The following is a 12,224-nucleotide window of genomic DNA, read 5'->3' as shown; positions in this document are numbered from 1 at the left end:
TTTAGTTAAGAAATATATGCTTGAACTTTTCAGTTTCTAAGCTATTTTATTGAGAAATCACAGAACAGTGTTGACAATACATTTCCGCGCTGAATAATTCTGAGTGTGCGCGGTGTGTGTGTGATGTATGAGCTACTGTCTGTAGCCTGTGTGTGTGTGTTACAGTGCAGCAGCACATTAAATTAGAACGCCAATTAACTTACCTGTACAATAAGCTGTTTAAAACGTGCATTCTCCCGTTCAATTTCGAGCATCCAGTAATATAATCACACATGTCTTGTGGAGCGCTTTCAGAGTATGCATTTATTTGTCATTTGAACTGTTTGGAAACAGAGCGTAAATGTGGAAGTCCTTCAAAGATTTCTTATCCTGTTGCACCCTCTATAGGACCAGCGACTAGTCGACGTCAAGCTTAAAGCGTCATGGCACAGCATTGAAGTCGATTAGTCGGTGCAACCCCGAATATATATAAAAGTTATATATAATAATAGTAATATCTAAAGTAAGCTGATTGTATTTAATATATAACGTACAATACAATTTCCTTTTAATGCAATTAGCTTGCAATTAAGTGTCCAAAAACATTTAGTTTACACCTACTGTATATATATATACATATATATATATATTTTGGCCTTGTCTGCTAATACACATGTGAAAAAGAAGTGCTCTTAATTGTACTGAATGAGCACTTGTAGTGTACTTCAAATCTGAAAAGTATGTATACAAAAAAAAAACTGTGAAAGATGATTTCCCTTGAAAACTAGTGCAAAAATGGTTCTATTGTTAAAATATAGCTGTAAAAAGCAATTATTGGCCCAAGAATACAATATAAATGTAGATACATGTGCACAAAACCTATAGATGTTTTTCTTATGTGGCACATAGCAATTTAGATTACTGCGGAAATGCATCAATGCCAACTATTTGGAAAAAGCAGACAGAGACGATCCTCCCTATATGCAAAATATGCAAGCTGCATAGGGCCCCCGAAACTCCAGGGGGCCCCCTTGCTCTCAAAAATTATTTAATTTTAGTTTCGTTTTTGAATTTGGCCAGCGGTTATGAAAACATGAATGATAATTTATTTCAATGCGGTGCGCTGTCGCCCTTTCTACGTAAAAATCAGTCAAATCATGTTACGTGAATGTCGTACAGTCTTGCTCGAGACTAAAAAAAATGAGTTGAAAGCATACCGAGCCGCGGAAAAAACGCTTTCTGCGAGCGCGATTCGAGACGGAGTGAAACACGTCTCGAATCGACCCCCCTGTTCTGCGTAGGGCCCCCAGAAGTCTAGAATCGGCACTGAAAGCAGAATATGCCACATGAGGCTGTTTTCCGCATAGCACACATGAGACATAGCACACAGCTCTCAGACAAACGTTGCGGTTTAGGGTTAGCGACATCTTTATCTTATCTTATTTACAAAAGATTTCAACACATTTTGGTTTATTTATTTTTCAGTTTATTTGTTTTCATAGCAATATTAACACTGCATTGTCGGCACAAAACTGAGAGTAATCAAAAAAGCCTACAGGTTATTGTTGACAAGATTCCACATTGGGTAAGGCAAATCCTAATACCAAAAAACAAAAAAAATTATGATATTATCTGTCAGAAACATTATCGACGCTATCAAAAACAGTAGCATTTAACACTAGTACACAGATCTCTAGAAAAATTAAGTTACTGAAATGAAATATGCAAACACTGGCCATGAAGAAGTATATGCTATTTCATTCATTATAGAAGTTTAACTTTCACTAAGTCGAGCTAAAAACATTCATAAGAGCACTAGACAAAGTGTAACTATCTACATAGCAGTGCTTATTAATGAAATATAACAGTAATACGTATTGTTGCATGAATAATAAACAAATGATGAAATTACCCAACCTATAATAAAATATTAACACATTTTAATTAACTATGTCCATCTCCCCAAAACAGAGAAAACAACTTTCACAAACATCTACATGTCTGTCCCTTTTAAGGTTTTTAGTGTATGAGTTTTATTTGTAGGTGTTATAATAGCACAAATCTAACGCCACCTCAGACCTCACTCATTTTCAAACCCTGGTTACAGCCATAGTACTAACCCTGAACCCAACCATGACTCTACCCGTTTTAAAGAGGTCATAAACTGAGAAATCTAAATTCCTTTGATCTTTTGACATATAAGGTTCATGGTACCATTGTAAAAAAAATAAAAAAATCTTGTAAGAACGTCTTCAGAACTAAAATATTTCTGGTTAGTCTAAAAAAGCAGCTTAACGACAGCTTGTGGAATGTGCCACTCTATGACGTAATAGTGTGGCTAAACTCCACCTCCGCAGAAGAAGATCAACACCTGCTTCTACATCACTGCCTGTTTAGCCCCGCCCACCGATTCTACAGCACTGCCTGTTTAGCCCCGCCCACCGATTCTACAGCACTGCCTGTTTAGCCCCGCCCACCGATTCTACAGCACTGCCTGTTTAGCCCCGCCCACCGATTCTACAGCACTGCCTGTTTAGCCCCGCCCACCGATTCTACAGCACTGCCTGTTTAGCCCCGCCCACCGATTCTACAGCACTGCCTGTTTAGCCCCGCCCACCGATTCTACAGCACTGCCTGTTTAGCCCCGCCCACCGATTCTACAGCACTGCCTGTTTAGCCCCGCCCACCGATTCTACAGCACTGCCTGTTTAGCCCCGCCCACCGATTCTACAGCACTGCCTGTTTAGCCCCGCCCACCGATTCTACAGCACTGCCTGTTTAGCCCCGCCCACCGATTCTACAGCACTGCCTGTTTAGCCCCGCCCACCGATTCTACAGCACTGCCTGTTTAGCCCCGCCCACCGATTCTACAGCACTGCCTGTTTAGCCCCGCCCACCGATTCTACAGCACTGCCTGTTTAGCCCCGCCCACCGATTCTACAGCACTGCCTGTTTAGCCCCGCCCACCGATTCTACAGCACTGCCTGTTTAGCCCCGCCCACCGATTCTACAGCACTGCCTGTTTAGCCCCGCCCACCGATTCTACAGCACTGCCTGTTTAGCCCCGCCCACCGATTCTACAGCACTGCCTGTTTAGCTCTGCCCACTGATTCTAAAGCACTGCCTGTTTAGCTAGGCCCACCAATTCTACAGCACTGCCTGTTTAGCCCTGCCCTACAGAAGCAGCAAAGAGAGCCGCTTCAGAAACATGCGTGGCTCGGCTGGAATAAACCATAGACTGTATAAAAACATTAACACAAGCATTGAGTGGCCGCAATCAGCTTCAGTTACCGTATCAGAGCCACACTGCACCGCAGACGTGTGCAATGTAAATTGTCTAAGTATTAATAGTAGGGAAAGCCCCTTATACTGGAGCTTTATGAAGTGTTTCTTGGAGGTTATAGTACATTGAAGAATGATCATATTACTTTTTACATACGCCATGTGACCTGTAAATGCGAAAAAGCCGTTTCCATTGCAGTTTTGCGAATTAATCCTTTTGGGCATTGCCTGAAAAACTACCTCATGCAAGCGTAAAAACTTTTTTGCGATATATGGCTGTTTTTGCGAAATTGACGCGTTTCCATTAGGCGTATTTTCAATTCACAATTTCAATTTGCTCAATTTGAAGGGTAATGGAAATGCGCCTACAAGAGAGAGCATGGTCCTTTGTTCACTTCATACCTGTCACACTCACACACACATTGACTTTGTTTTCAGTTTGCACCGTCTTCCCTAAGTATATGTTGTCAGGGTTGCTAATTTGTGACATTCTGTTCAGCTGTGCACACCTCATTGACTTCAGTATTTAAGTTCATGCCTTTCACCCCTTAGTTGTCGGGTATTGTTTACACTTTGGTTGGATGCTCTGGTAACACTTTATTTTAAGGACTAGTTCTCACTATTAACTAGTTGCATATTAGCATGCATGTTACGAGCATATTGGCTATTTATTAGTAGTTGCAAAGCACATATTAATGTCTTATTGTGCATGACCATATTTTAGATCCCTAAATCCTACACAATACCTAAACTTAACAACTACCTTACTAACTATTAATAAGCAGCAAATTAGGGTTTTGTTCAGGAAAAAATGTTAACAGTGAATATGTGTTCCCTATTCTAAAGTGTCACCGATGCTCTTCTCTCTGCTTGGATCATACTGTGGATTTATTAAAGCCTGTTTGGAATTATCTTCACCTTCATAGTCCTGCTTGTTTGATACAAACTTAGTATCGTGGCAATACCGTGGATTTATTTATATTTGTTTCCAAACAAGGCACAGTTCGACGCAGGATTTTCAGAAAGATTGAATCTAAAAGATGATGCTGTGCGACTATATTGGATCTGACAGTAATGTCGCACCACACAAGCGAGTAACTGTTTTTATTACGTGCTCACTATTGCTTTGTTTGATATGAACTGAGTATTTATGTGTTTTTGACCTAAATCCCAGCAGCGTCCATCTATGAAGGCTGTAAGCTGTCAAACAAACACAACTGTTAGCCAATCACAGCAGTGATCGTTTACTTCTGAGTTTACAATTCGCCACACCGGTTCACAAACAGAGTTCAGATGAAGGGGTCAAAACAGGACAGAAAATAACCGGTTACTTCTGAATTATGATGTTTATTTATGTACATGTAGTCCATCTAGTTACTTTATATTGCTTAGTACTTTCTTGGGGAAGTGGACTGTAAGTGCATGTACTGTACAATAAAGGTGTAACCTGAGAAGAAGAAAAAAAACCTAAATAACAAATTGAATAGACTTATCAACTTTTAAAAGAGAGAAAACATTTCCCATATCTTTTGTTGTTTATGTCAAAGGCTGAACATCCAATCAAACTATATGGTGTATTGCATATTTTGGGTTGAATTGAATTGTTGATTATGTTGTATTAGTGTTTTGTGTGTTCAATTATTGGCTACTGAGAGCATGAAACCATTGCAATTCATGAGACAAAACCAAACACTCACATTCTGAACATAGGAAATGATGTTTATGCATTTACAAACCGTTCAGTTTTCTTATTCAGCATATGTTATTTTATAAATGCTGCATATTGCTGGGTTTATGCAGTTCACACCAATATTAACACTTTTTTAAGGTATATTTCATTTTATACAGTAAAAAACAAAATTGGTACTGAGGCCAAAACAATCTCTTCTAAACAACTCTTTATTTTTTAAGCGTTTCTGACTGCGCTGGAGTTGGCAGAAGACTGCTGATGCTGCACGGCATGTGCTGAGATAAAGCAAACACTGACTAGTACAGTAGTAAAATGCATTTCCCATTTCTGTACAAACACTTGAAAAGGTTGAAAAGCAGAGAGCGTTTTTATATCCCTGCTTCTCATTTCTTTCCTCTCTCTTTCTCTTTCTGCAAGCATGCTGACTACCAGTAATTTAACATTGCTTGCAGAATTAATTCATTCATTAACTTCAGTTCCTGAGGTTGTTTCCAATTAACCAAACACATCAAACGTAAACAAGCTCTGTCGCTGTACAAAACACATGACTAAACCAAGAGAAAAGATGGTTTTAATTTCAGAAAATGATAAATGGGGAGCATTCATTCTGAGCCGTGTTCATTTTCAGATGGAGAGGTTTTCGCTTGACCTCTGAGGGTTTCATCGTAACGCATTTGCATGAGAATGCAAGCACGCGCCGCCTGACACACGGCGTAAATAAAAAATGCAAAAATAAGCAAAAAATATATTTATTCCATTTTGCTGGTGGCCTTAGCTAATTAATTTTTCATATACTTCCATTTAAAAGTATGATCTTCCATTTAATTATGCTGAAGCGTGGTGTTCTGCGAGTCAATATTTGTGTTGTTGCTATAATTGGGCTTTGAGCACTGCGGGCAAACTGGGCTTTGCTGTGGTCACCACATCTTAATCGCTCAGATAAATACAGGTCTTTGCAAAGATGGATGGCTTATGGCTACTGACCCGTGCAAAAAAAAAAAACATAAGAGTTTTCAAACTCAGAAAGTTTATGAACAACATGAGGATGAGAAGTGTAATAATGTGACTCTTCATCAGAAGTGAAAATACTTGATGATTATGCCACTTACTGAGCTGTTTGGGGGTTTGTTCTGAAGAAAAAGCTTCGTAAACACTAATGGATAAAATGCGTTATGAGCAGTGTTGGGGGTAACGCATTACAAGTAACGTGAATTACGCAATCAGATTACTTTTTCAAGTAGCTAGTAAAGTATCGCATTACTTTTTAGAATATCTGAGTTACTTTTTCAAATAAGAAACGCAAGTTTTTTTTTTTTTCCAATTTATTGACTGACAGCTCTCCTGTCCCCATGTTGAGAGAAATCAGAAGATGTTACTGTAGTTCTAAAATAAATATGAATATGCATTAATTCATCTCACTCACAAAAAAACACAGATTCAGTGTTCCTCAAAATGAATAAAAATAATGCAACTCAGAATACGACGCAAACCTGCAATAATTAAATGTTAAACAACACAAATATGCTTTATGTATTTAATCCCATTCTATTAACCAATGTCTTTGCTTCTGACCTTCGATGATCCAGTTCAACCGTACTAATAAGCACAAATTACTCTAGACAAACATTTGTGTGTTTTTTTTACTGCTGAAGTGTGTTGAAATGTCTTCTTCTGCATTCTACTGTACGGACGTAAATTTACTTTCCCTTCAGCCTGAGGCTTATTAATTTCACTTTTGCTGTGAAAAGGCTTTTATATTTGCCAAAATATAACTTTTTTATTTTAAAAACAAACAAGCAAGCCCTGTCCAGATTTGAAAAGTAGTGCAAAAGTAACGTAACACATTACTTTCCAAAAAAAGTAACTAAGTAACGTAATTCGTTACTTTTTATGGAGTAATGCAATATTGTAATGCATTACTTTTAAAAGTAACTTTCCCCAACACTGGTTATGAGTTTGCAAAAACAGTCCTTGAAGTGCAAATGCTGGTGCTTTCAATCAAGACAATACGGTCTCATTATGTCTGTGAATGTATCTGCACAAGGTCTGTTCATTTAGTGCTCGATTTAATAATGAGAATGTTCCCCTGCATGCTAAAAGGTGGTTTTCATAGTTGAAATGTCTGAATTCTTGATTATGCAACTTAAATTACACAAATTCTTACTAAATCAAGGAGTGATGAGTGATAATGATATTTAGCTGAAGTGTGGATATGATGATGGAGTGTTGATACTTTTATGGTTCATATTTCAGCACAGCAAAAAACAAAAAGATCTGGTTACACTTTACTTGATGTATAATGCATTATAAAGGTATTCATAATATAAATTATAATGCATAATATATTTTCATAAATAATTGTAACCAAAGTTCACATGCAAATGTTTTGATACATCTGAAATTGGTTGTTAGCCATGGTATATATATATATTATAATGTATAATAACTGTGGATATAATTATTCATGCGATCATACATGTTATAAGGTGCATTACAAGACACAGTCAATGCACAATTACAAATACTTTTATAATGCATTATATATAAAAGCTTCATGTAAAGTGTCACAAAAAGGTACAGTAATTCCCATTACATTACTGCATAAATGAATAAATACTCACTGTCTTCCTCCGTCTGGAAGGTGACCTCTCGGCTCTCTTTCTTGCCCTCAGGATTGGCCAGCGCCAGCCGCACGTGAACGGCGTGGAACGGAGGCAGGTCCCGGAGCGTGAAGCGGGAGGGGTTCCGCTCCACCGACAGACACTCCCTCACCGTGGCGTTATTCCCGCCGGCTCCACCCCCCGCGGCCGTGGAGTAGCGGTAGCAGAGCGACAGCGAGTACGTATGGCAGCGCGTCAGGTTGTAGCCGACCGGCTCCCACTGCAGCAGCAGCTGACGGGACTGAATCTCCGACGCCGTCAGTCCCCTGAGCGGACGCATGGGCTCTGAGGAGAGAGAAGAGGCACGGAGTTATGCACATTTCACACTTTTACTTGAGTTTGCTGTTATCATGTTGCTAAGCTAATGGCACAATACTCTGATAAGCCTAAAACAAACATAACAGAATAGTAATAATGCTTGTTTTCAATACCCTGCAGTATTAAATGATTTAAATATTCTAAATAGTATCAGCATTTTTCTTGGCTTGTCGGACATCTTGGATTATTACAAGACGTCAGACAATTATATAAAGTTTTATTGATTGATTGATTATATATATATATATTTGTATTATTATTAATTTTTTTTTATCAAAACACCAAATGATTGGACAAGTCCTGCATACAATTTCCAAACACTTTTTTACCAGAAAGTCATAAACAAAAATGAAACATGCACAGATGAATTGTGCACAATAAGACCTATATTATGCATTTATATGAACTTGTATGAATCTCCATTTCATGGCGACTTTAAAGGTTCTTCATGAAATCTATGTACATAAATATATGCATATTTTTTTCTTTTTATACATTATGATATACATCAGGGGTGCCCAACCCTGCTCCTGGAGCTCAACCTTCCTGCAGAGTTCAGTTCCAACCCTGATCAAACACGCCTGTCTGTAATTATCAAGTGCTCCTTCAGATCCTAATTAGCTTGTTAAGCTGTGTTTGATCAGGGTTGGAGCTGAACTCTGCAGGAAGGTAGATCTCCAGGAACAGGGTTGGGCACCCCTGATATACATGATACATGATGATAGAATTTGGTCAAAACAAGGTATCTTAAGCTTCTTTTCCACCATCATGCATCGAATGGTTATAAGGATGGTAAGGTAAAGTTACATTTATATTTACAGTTTATTTACGGATTTGAAACCATCTCGGCACGGAATGGAACAATTAAACAAGGAGACGAGTTTGGCCCGATGATGGAAAAGCAGCTTAAGATACCTTGACCAAAGTCCACGTCTGTTATCTTAGTTAGGCTCACAAAAGTCTACAACACATTTCCAGATTTTAGTACACAAGCATCTACCTCGAAGCTAGCAGATATGGACTATAAGACACAGATCTCTCTAAATTAGATTTCACAGGTTCTTTATACAATCATAATATAATGTTTTTCTCTGGGAAACAGCACAATCCATGACCTGACAGATGGATGGAGCCGGAGAGAGAACGGCTGACTCTCACTAACAAGTATGAACTCTAAAGCCGTGAGAGACAGAGCTGTTAAAGTACATTTCATAGGTAATTCAAAGAGTTATTATTACATATAAATTAGCATTTCATGAAGCTCTGCTTCCTCTCTCTCAGTGCAGATGCGATTAGAGCTGCTATGAGTTAATTACACATGTCATGTGTGAAGGCAGGGGTCCTCGTCTGTCTTTCCTGTCACTTTAATTCCCTCTCTCTCACTCTGACGAGTGTTTCTACCCAGAGACAGACAGCCAGGAGACGAGCCCAGTGAGTCCTGCGTGTCAGTAAAAATAAAAGCACTTGGCAATACAACATGAGGAGCTCTACAACAAAAGCACACTGATGAATAAACACTGCCATTATACTTTCAAACTGAAAACATAAATATGAAAAATAACACCTCCAGTTCATTTTTCACATTTTCAGATTTTAAGACTAAGAAACAACCTGGTAACACTTTATGGATAATGCATAAATGTACTCATAATTATGTTATAACGCATGATATCTTTTCCTAAATAATTGTAACCAAGGTTTAAATGCATTGTAATATTTGCAGATTCCTTGTTACATTTGAAATTGTTTGTTTGTCGTGTTTTAATGCATTTGGCTTTCTGAAGGTGTAACGATGAATAGATATTATGATGTTTTATGAGTGTGGTTCTAATTATTCATGAGATCATACAATGCATTAAAACTACTTTTGGTCACACTTTAGTCTGGGACCAATTCTTACTATTAACTGACTATTAACTACAACTTTTGCCTCAATAAGATCACAATTTGCTGCTTATTAATAGTTAATAAGATAGTTGTTAAGTTTAGGTATGGGTTAGATTAAGGGATCTAAAAATGTGGTCATGCAGAATAAGGTATTAATAAGTGCTTTATAAAGTAATAATAAACAGCCAATAATAATATGCACGCTAATAAGAAACTAGTTAATAATGATAATTGGTATATATAGATATACCAATTATCATTATTAACTAGTATATATATATACAGTATATATAGGTTACAAAAAGGTAATTATTACAATATTGAATGAGTGAGTGAGTGAGTGAGTGAGTGAATGAATATAAATAATAATCCCAGTAATGAGTATTGAAAATATGCAAATTACAAATTAAACAAACTATTAAACTCGTTCATTTTGTGTAACAGACAAAAGTAAAAATGCATTATGGTAATTAACATGAAATGTTTTTGTGTTATAGCTATGATAATTTAGATGCAGTTGTTATGAAAATAATGTTGAATGCAAAAACTCTATAAAAATAGACTTCCTTGTCCTCAGTGAAAACATAATGCCTTATGTTTATTTCTTTAGATTTTTGGGGGGTGAAACGTGTGTTCATGTTTACACTCCTCGCTGCCTGAGACAGTCAGTGTCCAGTCAAGCCTGCAGACCCGCACCTCTGCCCTCCCTCCGAGTCCTCCAGACAAATCAAGCTGATTACACTAATTAATGAGACACATCTACTGAAACTCCCACAGGCCTGATGAGGAATGGCCTAACTGCTGGATATGACACACACACACACACACACACACACACACACACACACATAGCAGACAGAGACACATCCGCTGAGAATCACTACCAGGATACACACAGTATGTATGTACAGTGTGTATGTATGTATTTGTTTGTAATAATAAGGTCATCTGTATGTTAGTAATATACAGTACCTACATGAAAATAACTCCTTGAGTAGAGAGAAATATGTATTATATTATAATATAAATATTCAAAGAAATACTTGTGAAATGATGTAGAGTAATACAGACATCCAGAGCAGTAATGCACCTGTACTGTACATCTGCACCAAATCAGCCTCAACATCAGATACCAAAAATAAAGATGTCTGCCACAGTAGCAACATGTGTGCGGTGTAAAGTTTGTTCAGGGACCATGTTCTTCTGATGAATAGAGTCTCAGAGCACCTTCGACATTGATATATTACGAAGTCCAAAAGCAAGGTTACAACACAAGTGCATTTATACTACAGTTGTGTCCAGACAAACAACACACGCTCCTCAGAGGACCAGAGAATAAAGCCAAAATGTGATTATACAAGACGACTTGACTCTGTTTGGCACATCTTTGATTCAATTTGAACTAAATGAAATTGTGGTTTTCAAAATTTTTAGTCCATTTTTGTTATCTTTGAGCTCATCTATCTGCTAGAGTCCATGTGACAGCATTACTATGACATCCCATAATCTCATGCATGTGCTTCCATGCTTACTGGAGGGAAAAAAACTGTAAAACCTTAGTAAATTAATTTACTGTGGTGCCTTGAACATCTGTCTGAAAACAGTTGACAGTCACATTTACCACAGGCGAAATCCACTGATTTTCATAAGAATTCACACAACTTCACACTTGAGTGGTCTCAAGTGCATTTTAACACTAAACATTTTTAATGAAACATTTAATAACTGACTAACGAGGAAAAAAAGAGAGTCCGCTCACCGGCACACTTGGTTCTGCTGACCAGCGGGGGTCCAGGAGGGCCGGTCCCACCCTCTCCGGGCCGTGTGAGGAGAACACTGATGCGATATTCGGTATCCGGCTCCAGGTGCCAGACTTTATATGTCAGTGAGTTGACTCCGTGCGTTTCAGACCAGGGCGAATGGCTGGCCCGGTACACAATCTCTCTGCGGATCACAGGCCCGTCGCCCACTATAGAGTTAGTGTTGAGCTGGATGATCAGGTATGTGGGGCCAGAGCGCAGCAGCTGGGGCGGAGCTATGGGTGTGGGCGGGACTACAACAGAGTACAGCAAGAGAAAGAAAGAAGCAAAAATAACTTGCGATGAAACGTGCAACTTAAAACTTTCAGATCAGACTAAAATGATCAGAGATCTTGTTCAAAATAGATGTCAGGTAATCGTTTCGGATGCTGAGATGCTTCAGAAAGATCGGCAGAGCAGCTGAGACAGAGACAACTCAAGGTTTGACAGACTTTACCACATTTAACTATTTTGTCATCAAATCTTCTGTGTTTAGGATTAATAGTATCTATTGCATACTGTGACTGGACGAGCCAAGTTTCTGAACATCAAATAAGCATTAAATAGTCATTTTGGACTATGCTTACGGTATATGTTCATTGCACATTG

At 38.3% G+C, this 12,224-nt stretch overlaps 1 protein-coding gene across 1 annotated transcript in view; it reads right to left on the bottom strand.

Moving 5' to 3' along the window:
- Positions 1-12,224, bottom strand: part of LOC107595905 (receptor-type tyrosine-protein phosphatase U-like) — a 271,117-nt gene that overhangs the window by 91,805 nt on the left and 167,088 nt on the right. The window contains exons 8-9 of the mRNA XM_016286495.1: positions 11,576-11,869; positions 7,573-7,896 (exon numbers count right to left, since the gene is read on the bottom strand). Of these exons, the coding sequence (XP_016141981.1) occupies positions 7,573-7,896; positions 11,576-11,869 (618 nt within the window). The remainder of the gene's footprint in view (positions 1-7,572; positions 7,897-11,575; positions 11,870-12,224) is intronic.

This window comes from Sinocyclocheilus grahami, unplaced genomic scaffold, assembly GCF_001515645.1.
Source record: "Sinocyclocheilus grahami isolate Dianchi unplaced genomic scaffold, SAMN03320097.WGS_v1.1 scaffold210.1, whole genome shotgun sequence".
NCBI classification, from domain to species: Eukaryota; Metazoa; Chordata; class Actinopteri; order Cypriniformes; family Cyprinidae; genus Sinocyclocheilus; species Sinocyclocheilus grahami.
The sequence above is the reverse complement of the archived record's forward strand: the minus strand, read 5'-3'. Positions and strand labels throughout refer to the sequence as shown.